The sequence below is a fragment of the Exophiala bonariae genome (genome assembly GCF_035927105.1).
Source record: "Exophiala bonariae strain CCFEE 5792 chromosome Unknown scaffold_51, whole genome shotgun sequence".
NCBI lineage: Eukaryota > Fungi > Ascomycota > Eurotiomycetes > Chaetothyriales > Herpotrichiellaceae > Exophiala > Exophiala bonariae.
In genome coordinates, this window is record NW_027042526.1 from 30,875 (window position 1) to 53,056 (window position 22,182).

A 22,182-nucleotide genomic window follows, 5' to 3' on the forward strand; every position below is an offset into this window, starting at 1 on the left:
GACATACTCCGTTGCGCCGGCAGGACAAGGGGGCTCACAGAGAGACTCGATTATATTGTGGTGTGCAAGAGAATCACACAATAGGAGTGTCCTGAGTGTGGATTGGGCTTTGCTTGCTCCAAACCCAGCTCAGCGACGACGATTCACCAGAGCGAATTGCTAGAACCTCACCCTCCCTCCAAGCTGCGATGGGCACCAGGAATGAGGCCAATTCTATTCTGTTCTGACATAGCCTGAGCTCCACTTCACATACGAAGTCTAGGTGGACTCTGAGCATGCATGACCAGAGGCAACCATCGCAGCTTGCAGGACATTGTACTGGGAGCGTCCGTCCATCGCAGGCCGGCCGGTCGACAGCAGATAGATTGCATTGAACTCAACATGATACAGTACAATACACATTTGGCATTAGCTACTAATTGCGATCCGTTACTAATGCTATATAGAAGGCGCCGCCTGGTACGCCTGCTCCTGCTTCAAAGCGACTTTCTTGACCACCCCATGCTTTTATGGCTTAACCAGCTAACGGCCTGAACTCCCACGCAGAGGAATTGCACTCGGCTGTGCTGTGGCAGCAGAATCTCCTTCTTCTGCCACCGCCTGTGTCCTTTCAGATACTGGAGGTTGGGGGTTAGCGTCAACCGCAGGAGCGAGGTCAGGTTTCGGGGCAGGGAACAACTCCTCGATGAGCCCAGGCAGGAATCTATCCAGGCGCCTGTTTGTCTCGGCCCAGACCTCGATCTTGGCCGGTTGGCCGTCTTTCTTCTTCTGCTTTTCTTGACGTTCCTCTCCAGATTCGTCTTCTCCATCATCCCCATCCCCGTCTTCTGGCTCGTCATCGGCGCCATCGCCACCTCTCGTAGGCACAGACACCTCACCGCGCGGCAGCTCAATACCAGCAGCGGGAGTGCCATCACGGCCCAAATAGCCCGTATCATCCATAACAAGTAGCACATTTTTGACACCCTCTCTGACGGCCTCGGCCAGCGCATCCGTCTCGGTTCCGGCATTCATGAGACGATCCAACAGCTCAAGGACCTTGACCCACACGTCTGGCAGGCGGCCACAGCCCGCAAGTCTGTCGAGATAGCGCAGGAAGATCTTACACAGGATGCTCGCGGCCTGTGCGCGTGTGTCGTTCATGCCGAGCGGGTCGAGCTGGTAGATCTCGGGCTTGAGGAGACGGAGTGTTAGTGGAAAGAGCACTTCGTCGAAGATGGCGGTCCACTCGGTGTGAGATTCGTGGTCTGCGACGGTGTCGGCGAGGAGGACGCGTTGGAGGGCGGATAGTGCGCGATGACGGACTTCGCGGCAGGGATTGACGCATTGCGCGCAGAGGGCCCGGAAGACCGGGCTCCAGTCTGCTGCCCATGCTTCTTGACGCTCGAGATGGGATTGTGAGATGAGCGTTGGGGTTAGGTCTGTGAGTTGGTAGATCAAGCTGATGGCTTTGATGGCCCGTTGGACGACGACGAGGTCTTCGGGTCGGGCAGGTTTGGCTTGATGACCGCGCTTGGCGGCGAAGTCCTTTCGCTTCTCCTGGATCGATCCGATGGAGCCGGCGGAAGCGAAGTCGTTGGCGAGCGCGATTGTGGCTTCGTAGTTGTCAGCCGTCAGGGCTGATGGTCGAGCAGTGGCTAGTGTGGTCAAGATTTCGAAGACATGCTCAGCTTCGGTCTTGTGCTGATGAAGTCTTTGAAGGGTGGACCAGAAGTCTGGTGATTTGGTGACTTCGTTGCGTAGAGGATCGGGTTGCGATATGATGCGCGCGAGACCTTGCATAACAGTGGCTGCTGTCCGGTCTAATACATTGTCGTCGAAACTGGAGATAGCATGCATGACCACCGGTGCCCGCATGAAATCGTTGGTCTGCTGGACGTTAGTTTGTGAGAGAGATCAACATCTTGACAAGACTTACATAGCTGTGCCGTAACAACTCCAGCAAATAATGAACAATTCTGGAGGCCGCGAGAGGATGTAGATTGGCGGCATCTCGTACATAATTTTGAAGCGTCCCAGTCAAACCTTCACCGGCTGCAGCTATCGTCCCCTCGTCCCTCAGTGTGAGTAGGGTCGCATACTCAAGAAGAAACACTGTACCGGGGTCATATTCTGGCCCAGCCTTTGGCATGCGATGTCCATTCACCCGGGCGGTTACAGGGATCGGACGCTCTGGTTTAACAGTGACAACTGGAGTTGAGTCCTCCACCTGTGAAAGAAGTGCTGCTACCAGAGTCTTGATCTGAGCCGTGGGTAAAGCAGCAATGTGTCGTAAAACACCATCGACGTTACATGCTGTAACGCAGTCAACAGAACTGAGCGTATTCTCAAGCTCCTCTTCAGAAGGCTCTGGTGGATCATCAGCAGCATAGCTGGAGAGGTAGGATGTGAAGGTCGAAAAGATGCCACTATCGCCCAGCCTTCCGTCTCTATCGATGACCTGTGAGGGTGGTTGCAGTGGAATGGAATCGAGAGCTGAAAGCCGACTCCCCTCAATCGTTGGTAAAGTGATCAATGAATTAACGAACAGGTTCCGTAGAATCCTCACGATATAGATCCACGTCCCGCTTATTGCATCTTCATTGCCGGATAGAATTCTGAATAGGAGAACGGTAGACAGCTGTGCTTTGAAATCCCGTCCGAGACGCACGGCCATTTCGCTGACCATAATCCTCTTCTTTCCAACTTGAACCTCAGTGTTGAGTGATGTGCTTGGAGGAATCTCGGCTGCTAGACCACTGATCTGGCTGATGCTGTAGATGATCCGATCGAAAGCCTCGGTGACGCCGTATTTGGCTGCGATTTGAGCGCATTGATCGAAACCGACGACCACACGGGAGAAAACTGCATCGTCCGAGGCCGACATGAATACGTAGCATAGCGTTGCAACAATGGGCTTCCAAGTCGCTTTAAACATTTCTGCATCAAAGGCATTTGTGTCGCACAATTCGAGCATTCCGGCATCGGTGGTCTTCATCAACAGCTCCTTCCAAGCATACTCGAAAGCGTGTTGATTGTCGTGTTCATCCGGAAGTATGATCTCATTCTCCTTGATTGCGTCGTAAATGTCCTGGAGAAGTTCCGGGGAGAAATCCTTTCCAGCGTTGACTCCACGAAGATTCCTTCCGAAGTCTTCCGCTGTCATTCGCTTCTGACCCTTGTGATTGGGGTTATAGAGATCGGTGTTCAGCATGATGACCGCGTATGAAAGAACAAAAGCAGCATCCTTGTCCGCTATCTCTTCAGGAGCCACCTCTTCGCAGTACTTCTCGGTGAACGTGTTGATAATTCGCTCAATCAATGCAGATTCTCCTGGCAGGCGGAAAGTTCCAAGAATCTCTCGCAACGCTTCGTCAATTCGCTTGTCCTCGAACTTGAAGAGACCAATAAACGCCGTCAACAGCCGCGTATTGGATTTCTTGGTAATGAAGTCTCCGAGAACCTTCTTGGAAACTTGGGAAGTTCCTTTTAGGAAATGTGCAATCTGCAATGGATCATCTGGGTCCTTGATAATTCCGTTCTTCACCAAGAAGGCTACACCTGCCTTCGGGTCGTCATTGAATTTTGTAGCACCGATCTTGATGATTTTCTTCTGTATCCTTTGCTTTTGTATCTTTTCTACCCTTTCTTTCGTGCCTTCTGGTATAGGTTGATGAAGCCTGTCAGCCATGAATGATACAAAGTTCAGCAAAGAATCGAGACATAACGGTGGAACATTGGTTGTGCTCCACGTTGCCGAGTCAGGAAATGCGTTTCTCGAGAGTAGTCCAACCATGTCTTCACAAAGATCTTGTCTGTCGACGTCACAATCATAATTCAAGAAAAGCTCGACCATGAATGTCGGCATCCGCACCAATGTCCCAACCGCCTCAACCATGGCCTCCCGGGCTTCTGGCCTTCTAGTCCCCCCTTCAAGCCCCAACCTCTTCCTATCCTGTACCGGTACAGGAGTGGCCGCCCTACTAGGGGGTTGAGAAGGAGATGGCTTAACCAATTTCGGAGCTGAGGGGACACCCTCGTATAGCGATGGATCAATTCCTGGCTCCTGTGGAATGTCGACACGGGGGTGTAGACATGCCACCAAGTATGATAAAAATAGTTCCTGCTGTAGTTTCAGCAGTTGACGGCAGGTTGCGAGTAATGTGCCCGCAACACGCAGAGAGCTGTCTAGAAGGAACAAATTGTCCGACCGAACAAGTTGGAAGAGATGTTGACAAAGGTCATCTTGCACAAATACGGCAAGGGTGGGTTGTCGAGCTATAGAAGGCCCTGCAACTTCCAAAGCAACATCAATAATCCTCAGTGCCATGATCCGCATGGGATCAGTATGCGTTCTATCGTGTGGATTGAGCAGGCCAATCAACACTCTGAACAGCTCCTTGATAGAAGGCAAAGAGTAAGGTTCCACGTTCTCAAACTCGTCCTCCGCAGTTGCTGGTACTGTCGTCTGAGGAACAGCGGAAGGATCTCTTGGTTCCGCACCAGGTTCGGCGCTAGACCGACCTTCGACGTCGACACTTGGACGCTCAAGTTCACCGTTGCCCATGACGCTGCCAGACATGGGAGGCTCAATCTTCAGGTCTTCGCCGGTACCAGAAAGAGTAACTTTGGTGTTCGACCGACTTCTAGTCTGTGGGACTTCCTCGATGTTCAAAAACTTCAGTCTGGTAAAGACGACCTGGCACATCGTGACCATGGCCATCTCCGCGGACCTCCTGAGCACTTCGGACAGGCGGGCCTGACAGCACATGCTCAATCCCGTGCTCATCATCTCGCAAATGCTTTCATCACCTAGTAGTTGGCCTTCTGGTCTCGAAATCACGCTTTCCATCAACCTCAAGATCCGTAGCAACACAACCTCGTCGGCCGATGTGTCGCTAGCTTCAAAACGACAGTGTGTAATGGCCGCACTCAGTAGATGCATAGCCAAAGCGATCCTCGGACTCTTGATGGAGATGATATTGTAGGACAGAAACTTGGTAATGGAGATGACGGCGAGACTCGTAATCGTCGCACTCGTCGACGAGCTTCTGATGACCTGCAGAAACGGATGCAGTAGCTCCGGTGCATCAACAGTCGAAACGTCTCTGCAACCAGCGAGATCTCTCCTCAAGCGGGCAAAAGCCGTGAGAAGTGGATTGTCCTGCATGCTCTTTCCCTTCTTCCCACGCAGACCCCATCGACTGGCCAGACTGGCGTTTTCATCGTCCGAGGCATTAGGCACAACCAGCCTGGCTTTCCCGGGGTCAGAGATGACAGGGCCAGGACCTTTCCCTCCTCCTCGACGACTCTGAGAGCCCGACCGTTGTATTTCCTTCTCTTGCGTTCGAGAGGCGCCTCCCCCGAGAATGGCTGAGACCGAGGATTGTGCCCAGCGTGCATGCTTACGCATAGCCGAGGTAATTGTTATACATTCGGTGGTGATCAAGGCAATGGGATCGATTGCGATCGTGGGGGTCAGGTCGACGGCCATATCGAGTTGTAGAGGCGGAAAGGAGGCCACCGGCGAGGCGATTGTAGGGGCAGGTACCATCCCGATTGATTGTGAATTATTCCGCGCGGAGGCAATGACCAAATCTTCCTGGGCTGCCATGTATATAGCCGACCACAAAAGGGTAGATATTGAGGGTGGATGAGTGTTAAACCGATGTCAGAAGAGTCAGGAAGGCATGGTGGAATAGTGGCGGGCTTTTTCTTTCTTACTCTGCATTCAGGACAGACAGCAAAAGATATTGATTGGACAGTAAGGCTCTGGTAGAATTACCAAGTATCCGTAGACGTTTGTTTCCAAAGTAATTGAGCCGTGGACATAACACCTGGCGCATTCACCCAGGCGGCTTTGTCGAAACAATCTGCCCGAAGCTCACGTGCAGGCAAACATGCCGCTTTTAAAACCATTTCAAGCTACCATCCTCCGCGGCGTTCCCATGGTATATACAAAGGCTAGCTATCCATCCAACTTATTTCTGAGCTTCTTTAGCCCTGATACAACCGTCGTGCCTCACTTCAACAGTTTCTAAATAATCTCCTTCTCGTATTAGGGGTTGCATCGTCAATTTCTCCTGGGGCTGCCTTAGAACCGATGTAAGTACCGCAGTTGACACGAGTAGGTTTATCGGTGCATGTATATTTTGGGCGTCGAGTGCTAATCGAAAACAACCTGTTGTGTATACAGGAATTCTAGTATATGAGGCTTAAAAGCCGCGGCGAGTTGTACCCTACAACTCGCATGGCCATAAAAGCTCTATTGGTAACGCGAAATGATGAATGCCACACCATCGTTAATACGAGAATTTATGGGAGGCTCGTGTTTTGAGGAATCCACAGCGGCGAGGCTCCTAATTTTGGTGGTCCGATGTCCATCCCTCCTGAGCCAATTCTATTTTCCCCCCTGGTCCTTAGAAAACAACGCCTCGAAGCAACACTGTATACGAACTGACATAGCTACAATAACTTCAGCCTGATGTGAGCCATCGGCTTTATTTTCCCATCTCGAATCATGTTACTACCAATCATACCGTAGCAGTTGCCCAAGTCTGAGGAAAAATGATGACGTCGAAGTTCGTAGCTGAGCTGGAGGTGAGGAGGCTGTGGCGCGCTCGTGTTATTGACATTTCTTTATACGAGGAGTTCACCAGAAGTTATCCCTTTTCGGCTACTCTACGTCTTAAAAAGGCCGCAAGGGAACCAGTGATTCGCCCGGTATGGGAGAACTTGCCACATTCGAACTAGCTTACCAGTTAACCTTTAACAAGGAGCGCTCAGCCTTGCTAGAGGTCACTGTTACGTCGCTGGCGTTTTCGCGGAGAGATCATGGATGTTTATATCGTCGGTCGTGATGAAGAACGGCGATCTCATAATGTTCAAAGACTATATAGACCACTGCGTTGTCCAGCCTATATCCTCAACAACCCAATACATCACCAGCAGTAACAAACACCACCAACAACTATTCCTACCTCTTCAACAACTCTTCGGTACCAAAACCACGAACAAGCATCTACTTATCTCTTCCTCAGACTCAGACAACAATATCAAAGATGAAGACCGCTATTATTTCATCTGGCGCACTTGCAGCACTAGCAGTTGCAGCTCCAATGACCGCCAACAACAGCAGTGGCTCCACGGGAAAGAAGACGACACCATCCGTCTACTATGTCGACGGACAAAGAACAGACTACGCGAACCCTGGCCCAGCTCAGGTCAAGTCAGCCTGCACGGTAGACGACGATGTCTACACCTGTGCGCAGAAGACCGCGGCGGCCTGGAAAGTGCCCACCGGCTACGCATCAAGCTATGTCACGGTGGACATTCCAGCAACGATTCATTTCAACGACAGCCAGTATCAACCCTACCAACTCGACCGGTCTGCCGTGATCAATCTAGTCTATCAAACAAGCCTCAGCAACTGCCACCTGTCGGATCCCCAGATCATCGACCACCAGGACCTGTTCGACTGCAATGACAGCAACGGCTGCAAGCAAACCTTCACCTTCTCGCAGACCACCACCGCCATGACCTCCGAGGGCTGGCATCTGGGTGCATCGCTCACGGCAGGCTTCAACGTCGGATTTGCGTCGGCCTCTGCCACCATCACCGGCGATCAGATGGCCAACTGGTCCAACTCGACCACCCTCACCACCACCACCTCTCGAGAGTACGACCTGGCCGCCGGCGACGTCTGCGCCCCGACCACCATCCAGTTTGAGACACAGTGCCAGCAGGTCATGAAACCTAGCTCTGGTAGCTATAACAGTGTGCGAGTCACCACGACTGACCCCTCAGGAGCAGACCTGGACATCCAGCTTCCGCTCTGCACTCCCGGTGGCAACCTTGTCGGTGTGCCGACGGGCTATCCGTCCATCACCAGCTTGATTGTCGATTCCAACTGGCAGACAATCTACTCGGATTTCTGCCAGGCCATGACCCAGCCCACCGGACTCAACGTTGACGTTGCCAACTTTGACGGCAAGGCGACTTGGGCCATCCAAGGCTGCATGGCATCTTAAACGACTTCGGAGCCTCGTGAGGACTTGGGGCCAGTTGATGCCCAAATTGTCTTGACTTGGCGTTTGGATTCTTTGTTTTGAAGAACATACGCTCTTTTTTCTCAGATTGCATTGGAATGGGGACTGATGGCATAGCGGGGGTTTTTGAGCATCGCATTCGTAAAATATAGAGCGTTAACAGCATAGCGTCCTTGGAGTGGAGAATACAAATTTTTATTCTGTCGTCACGCATCTATTGGCACGAGAATTGCCTAGACCTACATAGAGTGTCAAGGCAATTTTCTCAACCATCAAGTCATGGTCTTTTTGAGGAGTAAAATCTACTGTAATTTTTCAGCCTTAGAGGCTGAAAGACCGGGCTGATATACCCAACCACCCAGGCTAAACACACGCCATCAACGCCCTGCGCTAACTAACTCGGTAGTTCAATACTATGTATGTAGCGAAGCAAGCACCCAATGCTCATTCCCCCAACACCAAGCGTCTCGTTGGAAGCAGAACCTGTGTTTTGTATCCCCAACAATAATCATAATCCTCTATGACCACTCCCCATGCGAAGATCAACCTCCAGTACCCCTATCAATCAGCCAGCAAGCCAACAAGTTACTCTTCGCTCTTCTCTCCCGAACCCGATTGCTCTCCTTCCTCAAGCATATCTGTAATACGCGCTAGATTGCTGATGGTCTCACGTCCTTGGCCCATCAACAGAAGCTTCTCTGCATTCGAAGGCAACCCAAGATAAGTGGGTGGCTCACGCTCGGGAAGTTTGTCGACCCATCCCAGGAAATCCCGTATCGTTGTGCCTGTAGGGACCTTCAAAGACTCCCCATCAGGGATCGACACGAGCTCATGGTCATTCTCGTAAGCGGCCGGGTCGAAGATTCTGCCCACAATACCTTTCAGTAACAAGAAATCTCCTTCGTCATCGATTTTGCCTCCGTACATCTCTGTGATCAAAGTACGGATCAGGTCCCATGGTAGTTTGACAGGTGCAATGTTTGATCTTCCCTGTGCAATCGAATCTATCCACGAGTCGATGATGAATGAACAACATTCATAATCACTATCATTGAACTCCCAAAGTCCTTTCCATCCAAGAGTCGGTGCATATCTCAATCGTTCTTGCAGAAGTGCATGCAAGAAACACAAGAGTAGGTACAGTCTGCCCTTCTCAACTGGCGTTCGTGTTCCACGATCGGAAAGTACCGTCAGGGTATCCTTCATGTTGGCACGGATACCTGCTGGTTGTTCATAAACCAGAGATCTCGATGCTCTGATTAGGTTGACTGGAATTTTGGGACTTGATTCCATGGATAAGAACAATCGGAAATCACTGTGTGCCTTGAGTGCTGACATTCGTTTCTCAAGGCTCTGTAGCCATTGGGGCGCAAGGTGAACGTTCTTGATCAACACCCACGAGCCATTTGCCGCAGCACTTGTAATTGCTTTGTCGGCACTTGCAACACTCTCTTCAGATCCCATGGCAACATTGGCACAACTTGCATTTTGCTTCTCAACCAAACCATCGACTTTGTAGCTCGCATCAAACCCAGGATTCGAACATAGTGCAATGGGAGTTTCACTTCTCACTTGTTGAACAATGGTACCTAGATCGTCGCTTCCTTGGAAAATTTCTGGACCAAGCACACTACCAACCAAGGTTTCAGCGGCAGGCAAAAACCTGTCAGGTCGTGCAAGTTTGACTAGCAGCAATCTGTACAAGTTTTCGTTGACAGCATTATCTTGCTCCGCCCAAAGAATTGGGACGCAATGCTCGGCACGTTCAGCGGACATGAACTGCTTCCAGCTTGAGCTTGAAGGATCGATCAAAGATTGATCAAAGACAGGCTGTCTTCGAACAGAAGCTAGCACATCATCTGGAGTAGAATCGGATGGGTTGCCGCCACGAGACTGGAGAGGGTCGTCAAGAACCAATTCGAGTACTGATCGATCGAGCTCGTAAGGCATGGCTCTAACGAGAAGCATAGCAAGGGTGATTCGATCTTTTTGTAGGAGTGATAGTGACGTGCGTCTATAGGTCTCAACAAAGATGTCCTTCAGGATAATCTCTCCACGTTCTTGATAGTCGGTTTTGTTCGTCAAGTGATGGTTGTGGTGAAGGACAAAATTAAAGATGTCCAGGAAGTATTGCAGTGAAAATCGATAAGCATGGTTGAGATGATGCAATTGTTCCAGCAATGCAAAAATTGCACTGCACGCATTGGCGATTTGACTATAGCTTTGAGTGATGCGCTCGACTTCTGCCATGACTCCTTCGGTTTCGGCCACCTTCTTGGTAATGACGGCTGCTTCTTTCTTGAGAGTCTCCAGAGTTTGGATAACGTTATCGTCGTCGAGAATGTTGCCTCGTGATTCATTGAGTGCTTGAAGGAGGCGTTTCTCCAATTGTCTCAAGTTCGTGTCGAACTCTCCTTGCATCTTGACCAAATTAGTTCGTCGCTTGTCAACGTCTGGTCGTTCAGCCTTGAGAACATCGTTCAATGATTGCGTTTGCAAGCTGCTTCGAGTGACAGTAAAATTGATGAATGTTGTTCTGCTGCACACATCCGGTGCAAACGCTGCTGAAGGATCTCGGGTCGAGAGGTAGAGTTGGAAGCTGGGTGAGAAATCGATCTCCTGCTTCCCTAATTGGATGAGTACTCGTCCACCTGTTTTTTGATACTCTTTGTTCAATACATGGGTCAAGATAGGATCTAGGTATTCGGCGTCTTGGATCAGGATTGGATTGCCAAAACGTAGAGCACTTTCAAGCTGCTTTGTGAACGCATCGTCCAAGAAACTCGTCACAGTCAGTTTCCGTCCTTGGTGTTCTTGTTTCAAGAATTCGGTGACTCGTCCAGGAGGGTCAATGATCAACGGGTAGCGATTGAAACGATTGAGCATGATAGCGTTCTCCATGCACAGATCATCGGCAGGAAGTGAGTGGCGTTGCCATTGAAGACGCTCGTCTGCAGAGGACAGATAGCCCAATACGGAACCGTCAGCCTTGCACAGAATGCCGGACTGCGACATATGATGCATCCAATCATCCACCATAGCCTTTCTGAATTGTTGATCATAAAGACCTGCATACGCCAGGAAGGCGGAAGCAATGACGACATCACCAACAAGCGTCTGGATTTGTGTCTCGAAAGACTTGCTAGCCGCCTCCCATCTGACTCGTTCAGACGACAAACTATCCAGTAGGCGTACGCTGCGGTCGACCTTGGTTTGCACTCGAGACATCTCGGTCTTTATAGCTTGTGTTTCACTGATGAGTGCAGCATACTCTGTCTTGTATGTCGCAATACTGGACTCGAGTTTGATGATGGTTTCTTCGATTGCTTTGGCCTCTGCTTTTGTCTGAAGTGCTTGTTCTTCCAGTTGTTCAACTTCTTCTCTTAGAGGACCAACTCGGTCAAGGATCTCAGAGTAGTTCACCTGTGCCTGGACCCATTGAACAAGTGGACCACAGGCTTTACTCGCACGGTGAACTTTTTCAAACGTAAAATCCTCGTTAGAAAGATATTCATTTCGCATCTTCAGTCGTAGATTTGCTGTCATTTGAGCTTCATTATCATAATTGACAATGTTTGCAATAAAGTCTTCTTTTCGAACAATAGCTTGAATGCTTCTCCAGCTATCGACCTTGTTGCCAAGCAGTGTGCAGACCGATTCTAGAGCGAGTTTGACGCCAGCTGGAGGATTTGCCATTGATCGGACTTCAGTCAGATGCTGTCTTCTGATATTGCTCACACTTTGCTGGGCTTCGAGAACGGCGGGCTCAGCTCTAGCCAGGTCATTGAGCACAATCTCTTTGCGACTTGCGACTTCCTTTTCTTGTTTCTCGAGGGCTGTTTGTACTTCCAGGGAAGCAGTCTTCCGAGTTTCGGCTTCACGCTGGTCGGCAACCATCTTTTGAAGTTTTTCATTCGCCTCAGCATCCTTCAACTCCAGTTGCTGCTTCTTCTGAGCAAGGCTGACTCTCAAATCTGAGACCTTGTCCACAGTATCTCGAAGCTTCTCGAGACCAACATTCAGATGGCGTTGCTGGTCCTCCAGATCTCCACGCTTCTCACTGAAGAGTTTTCCAAACTGAGTAACGAAGTCCAGATAGTGTCGAGGAGTGAGATAGGTCACGGTGCCTTGGTGTTGCTCCAAACGTTCGTTGGTCTTTTGCACGGCGTAATGAATGTAGACCATTGCATTGACGACAGTATCGCGATGAGAAGCAGGTAGAGAAAGATCACGGTAAGCTCTTGTGATGCTGTCTGGTGCTGTAAAGTTCGGCTTGTCCAGGTCAATTGATTGAGTAAGTTCGTATCCAACTTGGAAAAGGGCTTGATCAGACCAGTCACCCATCCAATTAAGAACGCATCGATTAAACAATGCGGGGCTAGTGGCTGCTTTCGATGAGAGACCATCTTGTGGCGGATTCATCGTGAAGACAACATGCAGATTTCTCACAATCTGTTGAGTGAACCATTTGTAAAGTTCCTCTTGAGAATCTAGTAACAGCCCTTGGCGCTGTGCTCCTTCCTTGCACGCGGTCATCAACGCAGAGTACTCATCGCCTTCGAAAAGACCCGGAACTTCACCATTGGCAAGTAATGTGTTCATTCTCTCGAGGAACCCAGAGTCTAGGACATTTGATTCGTCCATGATGAAGCAGATTTTTTGGCCACGGCAACCACATGCCCTTAAGACACCACGAAGATCATCATCAAAGTCTTCTGCCGAGTATCGACCGTGGACCTTGATTTGAAATATGCTCAAGCCGTTCATCCATGCAACGAACCTTGAGAGGGTGGTCTTTCCACTGCCACTCGTACCGATAAGGATGAGATGACCTTGCGGTTGCCTAAAGACTCGATCAATGCGTAGGGCATGCTCCAAAACATCATTGAAAAGTACAAGTGGAACGTCGACTTCCTCTTCGCAGAATGTCCTCAGTCGAGCTTTCACAAATTCCCGGAGTTGATCTTGCTCCACTGAAACATAGTTCTTGGACAGCCAGTTTGAGAAGAGGATCGGACCTTGTAATGCTGAGTCGATGTCTGCAGTTGGGAAGTGTTCTAGAGCGGTTTGTCTGACCATATCAGCCGTCCATACTCTTTCTTCATCGTCAACAAGTCGATCCTGGAAAAGTCGGAGTGCCTCGTGGGCCCAGATACGTATCAAGCCCTCTAGGGAAAGATGCTCAAGTGGGGCAATGGCTTCATAGATGCCTCTGACCCAACGAGTCAGCTCTCTGGGTGAATAAACGTAGTGTGGCTGGATCTCTGCGGTAAATCGAGCTTGAGATTTGAGGTAGAAGTCGACCATGGCATGAGTTAGTGCATCACCAAACCCTCTCAATGTAGGGATGACTTTGAGAACTGCATTGTTGAATGTGCCATAGATCTGAGTGAGGGAGAGCTCGCCAGGATAATCAACCAAAACCACTGGTGCATGTCGCAAGAATCTGTCTCCCATGGGATGACGACCAACATCTTCAGGTGGATTACAAGCTCCAACAAATTGTATGCGTTCCAGACTGACCCAAGCTCTGTCGGAAGTACACCAGAACCCGTTTTGCTCAACAAGTTGTCTCAGGAAACTGATTGCTCGTTGTGTCCCATACTTGTCAGGAGCCGGCAAATTTATTTCGTCACAGAATATGACCAGCCAGCGGCCGAGCTGAGTTGGTGAGAGGACCATTCCATTCAAGGTTTTCTTGTACTCGCAGTACTGCTCAAAGGTTTTGATGATCAGTTCGGGTTGAGTGGCACTGGAGAAATTGAGACCAACAACTTCCATATCTGGGAGTTTGCGTAGAGCACTGAATAGAGTCATTGTCTTGCCAGAACCTGGCGGACCACACAACATCAAGGGTTTATGCTCTGAAAGCCAAGAGTAAAGAACATCCTCATGACGGACGGTATCAATGGTTGGGATAATCACATCGGTTTGAGTGATGGAGTGCGTATTGAGATCAATTGTCGGTACTTGAGATTGCCATGGCACCCACTGAGCATGTGGTAGACTGACATCATAGTCGATGAGAGACATAGTCTCATCCAGACTAGGCAATTCGATGTTCGTCATGCTACTGATGAAGTCGCCAAATTGTTTGCGGATAGTCAGCATGCCATCACCGACAAAGCTCCAGACGGTAGCGAGAAGTAGTCTCTTAGAGACGAAGGCTTCTATTTGCTCAGGATCGAGTGGAAATTCAGTATGGTACACGTTGTACTCGAGGATCGTTCGGCATGCCTTAGCGAGGAGACTGAAAAGGCTGTCAAGGGCACGGGCAGGGGTGAACTCCATAATGTGTTTGTGCTTGGTAGCCGCATCCAAGGCTTGAAGTAAGAAGTCATCGCGAGTGATAAGGCCTCGTAGCGTCTCAACCACGTGTCGTTGTGTCTCCTGGGAACGAGAGGAAAGCCCTGAGGCCTTAATCTCATCATCGAGGTCTTCGAAATTGCGGACTGACAATGCTTGCAGATAGTGGTCGACCATCAATGAGGGCGTAACTGTGTCGTCGGAAAACCAGACCATTCCACAACGACTGACCGTGGCAAGTGTCGCGTATTTCAATGTCTCAACCTCAAACATCACGCGGACATTAGGAGGTAGATTCAATCGTTCACCGTTCGGAAGGGTGAGTAACTTGTTGTCGTCAAGTACACTGTTCAAATTTTCCACCCATTCAGGATCAACGTCACCATCAAAGACAATCCAATGGCGCTTGCTCTCCTCACCACGGAGGTTGTCAACCACTTTTCTTAGAATACCAGTGAACAAACCATCAGTCCACTCTCTGGTGGTACTGTCAAGGCTGCCATACAAGGCTTCTTTCGACATGACCTTGGGATCGATGACATGATGAACGCCCTCTATGCCCTCTACTCGTTGCAGAGCTTGAAGAAGCACTCTCCAGATAGTTGATTTGCCGGAAGCCGACTGTCCTACCATCATGACACCATGATGAATATTTTGAATTTGGTAGAGTTGCAGGATTTTGGTCATCCAGGCTTCACTTTGCGTCAAGCCTTGCTCCTCCATTACTTGCTTAATGGCTTCTGTCAGCGCTGCCAGGTGGGCTGGAACATAGTTGACTCCCGGGAAGTCCTCTGTCTGAACTTCTACAAGCGTTTCCACATCTCGCTTGATGAGCTTCGGTGATACTGTTTCTCGAATACTTTGGACAATGATCTCAGGTTCCAAGTCTTGCTCGTTTTCAGTCGGTAGCTCTCCGTTCTGCATTCGAAGTCGCTTGAGACCGCCAGAACTAACGAGAACACTTTTCAGAGCTCGTAGTCCGAAGTCATAGTGGGGTTGTTTCGATAGCCGCCGAGCACAGTGCTCGAAAAAAGGAACAACTTGGGAGGATATGGGTTTGGCTTGCTTGAATCCCTGGGAGAAGAGCATGACTTCAGCGATTAGTTCCTTATCTGGCTTCGACATTGCAACACTTCTGAATAGCTTCTTGAGATTGTCTGGCAAATTAGAACGACCAGCATAACCAGGATTCATGGTGATGAAGAGGCCAGTATTTGGATTGACCTTAAAGCGACGACCGACAAGCTCGATTTGTGCCTTCTGCTCATTGGTGGTGTGCTTGAGACCAATTTGAATATTTTGGATCTGTTGAGATACTGCAGACAGAATTCTCTCCTCAAGCCGATTGAACTCGTCGAAACATCCCCACGCACCAACTTGACACAATCCGAGGAAGATGCGACCCATGGCTTGGAAATCAAAAGTGTCATCACAGCAGAAAACCAGGGTGAAGCGGCCGAGTTGCAGGCCCAGCGCCTTGACTGATTCTGTTTTACCAGTACCAGCCGGACCATATGGGGAACCACCCAGTCTCTGACACAAGGCTTGGGTCAAAGTCAAGAAGCAGCGGTCGGTCAGTGGCGTCCTAACGAGGCGATCTGGAACACCGAGATATTCATATCCATATTCGAGTACAGCATTGGCCATCTCGATACGTAGCCGTGACATCAGCTCTGCGTTCGGGTCGTAGGAATAGCGCATTTGCAACAGCCAGATATAATGGCCAGGTGAGGTTGCTTCCGCATTAATCAATTTGGTTATGACATCGCGCTGGTGCACAGCTTCGGTGATGAAGTGTTCACATTTCTTGCGCATGAGCGATGGCAAGTCCTGCAGTACACTCGCTGCTAACAAACCTAGGAGCCTTGCCTCATATTCGTAGATTTTAGCAAGTCCATTACCCGCATCCTCAAGTGATTCTCGAACGAGGTCGGTCCAAACAACTTGTGAAGCGAGTATCATGATCTGCGCTGGATATGTAGTCATGTACTCGTGGAGCTTGGAATTATCGAGTTCAGGAGATGTGAATAATGGTCTGAAAGCCACAGCCGCTTCGGCTAATAGCTCGGCCAAAGTCTGCTTCATGCTATTGTCTAAAGCAGTGAGCCAGTCATTAATCTTGGGCAGCTTGATGAGAGAGATCTCCTTCTTCAGAACGACATTTTCGCCCTCTTTCGATGTGATAGCGGTTATCGTACTGTCTTCGGTCACGACCGCACCAGAAATGCCAGCGAACATTTTCTTGAAGTGTTTTGCCACACGAGTGCTGTCATTGCTGTTGCCGATGATCTCAAGCAAATCTTCATCACCAACGAAGTAAAATCGAGGAAACGAGACCCGCTCGCGCTCCAAGTATTCACCAAGTGCTTTCTGAATCTTGCTTAAGAGCTCTGCCAATCGTTCTAGAGACTTCTGTACTCCAGGAATTGAAAGCACATCCATGACGAAAGGAGACTTGTATACTTTCTTCATCACAGCAGAAAATTCGGTATTGATGTTTGAGAATCGGCTAGACTCGGTCGGTAACAAGTGCTTGATATCGTTGTTTCCTGTGAAGACTCCTTCTAGGTAGACCCACTGACGTTGAACATCTATCCAGACGTCGAACAAGACATGTACACGATTGAGCTTGTCTTCCCAAGCAGACGCTTCATCCTCAAACTCTTTGTAATAAGGTGAATGTCGCATGGCTTGGAGAGAATTGAGATTCTCACTGCATTTAGTGAAAAGGTCGTCCCACCCACGAATGAGACGGCACTTGTTCTGATAGTTGACCAGTTCGAGAGGATAGCTCTGCCATGTATCACGCACCTGGCGCACAAATTCTTCCAGGGCGAGTTCGCCACGTGCTTGGGTAATGATTTCTCGGATCGTAGCCTCGCTTGTTGCCAGCTGAAGATCCCAAACATCTCCAAGGGTCATGGAAACTTCCGAATATCGTTTGTGAGGTTTCAGTGCTTTGTAGATCTTGAGCCAGTGACGTTCACGGATTGCGTCCGACTTCAAATCGCCTAGAAGAGCGTTTGTCTTGATCATTTGCTTGAGCGCATTTTGCACATATTCGAATGCCGCATATTGTCGCATTCTGCTGGGCATCTCCTTGGTCATTTTCACTAAGCCATCGAGTGATTGTCGAAGTTTTCGAGGCTGTAGACTTGCCCACGGAGTATCTCGGAGCTCATCGACGCTCTGCCAAATAGTTGAGAGGGCAGTCCACACAGCCATGAAATCGCCTACTTCCTCCATCGCTGTTGTCAAGCCTTCATTCCGACTTAGAGGTAGTGAAAGTGCTTCTCGGGCTTTGGACACGGTTTCAGCTTCGCCTTGGAGCTTCTCCATGCGACCTTGAAAGCTACGAAGGAGTTCGGCAGCCTCAGCTGGGGCTATTGAGCCTGAGACTGGCTTCTCTTCAGACCATTGGGCAACAATATCGGCGATACGACCACTAATCAATTTATCCTCAGCGATGATATTGGCTCGTAAGGCTTCAGTCTGGTCTTCGACAATTTTGCTCTTTCGGTTTAGGATGTCCTCGAACGAATCCCACTCGTCACTGACTTGATTTGCAGAAAGCCAGTCGCTCGCGAAATTATAACGTTGTCTTGAAAGAGTGGTTTGTCCTTGTCGGAAGATCTCAACTTCAGGACCCCATAATGCGGCATCTCGTCTGCACTGTTGAACCGTGGTAATAAAAGCAACAGCCTGGGCAGTTGAATGTGTCTCGAGAGATTGATTCTCGAGTTCCAGTCGTGCTCGCTTCATATCTGTGAACACTTCTGCCATACGATTGCCGAGAATACCACCAAATTTGCTGGTTACTTCGTGTTGCCACTGGTCGTATTTCTGTGTGATCTTCGACTGTACTTGCTCATAGTCAAAGGTCACGGAGCCAAATGTCTTGCGCCCTTCGGAAGTGTCGAATGTGGTACGGGCATGGCGGACTTCTTGCAATAGTTGATGCCATTGGGCAAGATCATCGCCAAGCTCCTCATGCAATTGCTCGCTTCGCAGATCCCACAGATTCTGATATGTGTACCACTCTTCCAGGTAGGCTGACATTTCAGCAACTTTCGTGTCAATGGCCGTGTATGCAGCCTGCAAAGCTTCTACGTTTTGCAGAGGAAGGCCCTCGAACAAGGGAGTGGCCTCCACCATACCTGCTGCTGCAGTCAGCTGATAGCGCGAAGCTCTGATGCGTGGTAGATGGCAAAGAACATCGAGCCAGTCTTCGAGCTGCTTAAGCCAGGTGGATTTAACGAAATTCAAAGGAGGATCTACAAAGACAGTTTGGTTGTTCATCATGATCTCGATCTGCGTTGGAGCGAAATGGACGTTAAGCACGGCTTCCTCTCCAGGTTCAATGGATGACACCATGCCTTCTTGCCCATCAGACGAAATGAAGGAGTTGGTCCAATGCTTAAGCGCATGGTGAAGCCGAGAAACAAAAATCTCATCCAGCTGTGAGTTCAGTTGCGAGACCCAGGCAGGAAGGTTTGCGTAGTTTTCCAGGTTCATCTTGTCGACAGCAATCTGGATTAGGTCCATCTGGGATTGAAAGGATTTTGTTGAATATGGGCATGTCTTGACTTCAGCCAAAGCTAGCTGGATGCTCTGGTCCAATTCATAAACTGTTGCAGTCTTGTTCTGTAAAGTTGTCACAGCAGACGCCAAATCCCGTACATATTGTACATGAGCTGACTCTGATGTTGCAGATTTTGACTTGATATGCAACTCATATGAATGAATAAAGGAGTCCCATTTCAGAGGTATTCCTTTCTCAAAGAGACGCTGGACCTCCTTCTGATGCCCTGCCAACAGTGGTGCCATGTTGGGCATGTCCGAGATGGCTCTGACCGCTGAGAAATAGCCTGCTACACTTTCCATGAGACTGAGGGCATAAGGATACACTCTTTGAGCTTGTTTGGCTGTGGTAGAAATTCGATGCGGTATTTGGAAATTCAACCATGTTAGATTTCTGACCTCTTTGAACAGAGATATCGCATGATTGTCGAAGTGAACAATGAGTTCCAGGGCAGTATTTGTGCCCCTACTCCGAGCGATTGAAAATAGTCTTCCAGTAACAGAGATCTCTCGAGACTGAATATCGTACAACCATGCCTCGTAGATGTCTCGCGTTGTCAGCTTCTTTCGGAACATGTTGCTTTCAGCTTGTAATTTCTGACCATCTGCATGTAAAGTCCAGTCTTCGCCCAAGACAGCTTGTACTTTAGACATGTAGCTGTCAAGCTGGGCCTCAATCTGGCGAACCCACAGAATGGCACCAGCTACTGGAGGGATATCGCGTAACTGAGCCATCATTTGGGCTTCCGATCCACCATATTGTTGCTTGAAGCGTTCATGCAGCGCAGCAATAGCATTCTTGACGTTGTCCAGAAGCTGAGTTTGATACGCGGCAATTGCACCGCGGACTTTTTGCCTCACTAACAGTGCGTTGAACTTCTCGAAGACACGAAACATCTCATTTGCGGTCTTGGCTTTTCCCAGACGATCACGGAGGCGTGCTATAATTGAATCCTCCACTCGAGAAGTTCTCTCTGTGTACTCAGCTTCGGCTTGTGCCCACACTGCAGTTCCTTTCTCGGATACATCCAGGACGTCGACGTGACGCACGATGTTATAAGCGTTGGCTACCTCTTCGATCGCATCAGCACCTCCCAACTCTTCAATGATCGCAGCTCCACTGTCTTCGGCGCGGGACAGACCATTGGCTCCGGATTTCGAGCCAAGAACATTAATGATAGTCTTTTGCAATTGCTCGTGTTCATTTCGAAACTTCTGGATATATCGCAGGCGGTCCTGTGTCTGGGAATGTCGTGGGTTGACTTTCACGGGCACGAACTCGGTATTCTTCCGCTTGGTGATTTCTCGTGCTACGGCGGTGAAAGACTTGATCTGTTCGTCCCATGTATCCCAGATGATGTTGACAGATCCCATAAGTTCTTCAAATTCGGGCCATGGAAGGGACATTATCGAACGACCTTGCAAAAGATGGTGTATTTGACCGTCCATATCTTCTGAAATACCCTCCACAAGTTTCAGTGCCCGTCTGATAGGGTAGTTGCAGACTCTCCATTTTCTGTTCAGATGCGTGAAAATTTGGGATAGCGCATCTGCCACTTTGGATAGGGATACTGCAGAAGATAGCTCGTCGAGTGGGAAGTCTCGCATCAGATTGTTGTAGTTCCGTACGGTTTCGACTGCATCTTTGAGGCCAGTGTCCGTATCGAAACTTATGAGAACCTGCTGTCGTTTCGCTTTCTTGAGGATATCGAAAGTCAGTTTGACGCCTTCGGAATTTATCTCAGATGCCAATCTGTTCAATGCTGACTCTAATGACAACCACAAATTGATTTCTTGTCGAGCCGAATTTGAAGCCGGATCCTTGGTTCGTTTGGTGACCTCCTGAATCGATTTGATCCACCCATTGACGTGAGCCTGCAGACTATTCTGGACTGTGGTGTCTTCAAGAACATGACCTGGAATATCCTGCAAAGACGCAGTCCTTCCATGTGAACTAGCCTCTTGAAGAGCCATGTTCACTATCTCATGCATGCTGAGGCGAACCAAAGGGATATCTGTGTTCTGTGCCAAATGCAGAAGGCTCATTTCCAACTCCGCAATCCTCCTCCTCGCTCCTGGCACTCCGCTCTTTGCCTGGGCATCGTACCAGTTCCGATTGCTTGAGTCTTGTGTTCGGGTGTACGCTTCAAAGTAGGGGCTAAGGACGTTGTGTAAGAGTGAATAGACAACATCGTAAGGAGAGGCTTTATCGATATGCCTATTTTCGTCGTTATTGACAGCGTATGATCCGGGAAGATTGGAGACTTGTATTTGGGTCGCGATCGGTTTGCGTGCATCGAGAGGACCAGATAGTTTAAGGAAGGCTAGGGACGCAACCGTTGTCTCGGTAGGGGAGAGTTCGGCCGAGAGTGTAAAGACATGTTCAATTTCTACCACTTGATTAGACAACGTACGATTTGGTATGGCTTGACTCACTTGGGGTATCATCGTGGCCATTGACCATCTCCTCTCTGATGTCCTTCCGAGCAAATAAAGTCGTGATCTGGGGCTCATTTGCAAACCGGGCACATTGATAGAGGGATTCGGCATGGTTGGATTTGGACAGTAAACTGCCAACTGCTTCCAGTTCTCTTCTTGCGGCACCGAGTGTTGTCTCTATTAGGTTGGCGATGTGTTCGAGAACGACAATGGGATCGACCGCCGGCTCCAGGATCGCTTGATCAGAAGTCCCATTGGTAGGGGCCGCAGGCGACAGTACTTCCATTGTTGCAGTGTTGTAGGTCTGAGTGAGACGATGCCGCCGATGATCTGTTGGGCTGCATCTCAGGATGAATCAACCACCCGAACGCCAATCGCAATGCCGATGGAACGGAATGACAAGACGTGGGAAGATAAGGGAGAGTTGTTGGTGATGGTTGATCAAACAATTGATTGAATCGAAGGGTACGGAGACCAGATGCACTGTAGAGGTCACCTGGAACTTGAAGTTTAGGCCGTGGACCGCGCTGGCAGTTGGCAGTAACGCGTCCAATCCGCCAAGAAAGTATTTCTACCCGTAAGTACTGGCACGCCCCGGTACTTGCAGCCAACCGCTGGCGAATGACTTAGTGGCATCCACCACTAGCTTCATATAGACTAGCCCTGGCCCAAAGCAGGCAAGTGTCTGCTAATCCTCCGGGCCACGAACGCTCTGAAGATTCAGGAAGCATGATGTGCATAAGGGGTCTCGAAATCTCAAGGGGCTCGTGCTGCCGCAGGGGGGCCCGAGGGATCGCGAATGAACTTCTTCTAGGCTAAATATCAATAT

At 49.5% G+C, this 22,182-nt stretch overlaps 3 protein-coding genes across 3 annotated transcripts; 1 reads left to right on the plus strand and 2 right to left on the minus strand.

Annotated features, from left to right (window-relative positions):
- Positions 1–522: 522 nt before the first annotated feature.
- LTR84_011280 (uncharacterized protein) lies at positions 523–5,593 on the minus strand (the record flags this gene model as incomplete). The annotated part of the gene is made up of 2 exons (XM_064854813.1): positions 523–1,869; positions 1,919–5,593. 2 exons carry the CDS (start codon positions 5,591–5,593, stop codon positions 523–525), a joined length of 5,022 nt encoding a protein of 1,673 aa, XP_064700072.1.
- Positions 5,594–7,040: 1,447 nt separating this feature from the next.
- Positions 7,041–8,009, plus strand: LTR84_011281 (uncharacterized protein; the record flags this gene model as incomplete). Its single annotated transcript, XM_064854814.1, has 1 exon — positions 7,041–8,009. One exon carries the CDS (start codon positions 7,041–7,043, stop codon positions 8,007–8,009), a length of 969 nt encoding a protein of 322 aa, XP_064700073.1.
- Positions 8,010–8,612: 603 nt separating this feature from the next.
- Positions 8,613–21,639, minus strand: LTR84_011282 (uncharacterized protein; the record flags this gene model as incomplete). Its single annotated transcript, XM_064854815.1, has 2 exons — positions 8,613–21,304; positions 21,351–21,639. 2 exons carry the CDS (start codon positions 21,637–21,639, stop codon positions 8,613–8,615), a joined length of 12,981 nt encoding a protein of 4,326 aa, XP_064700074.1.
- Positions 21,640–22,182: the final 543 nt, after the last annotated feature.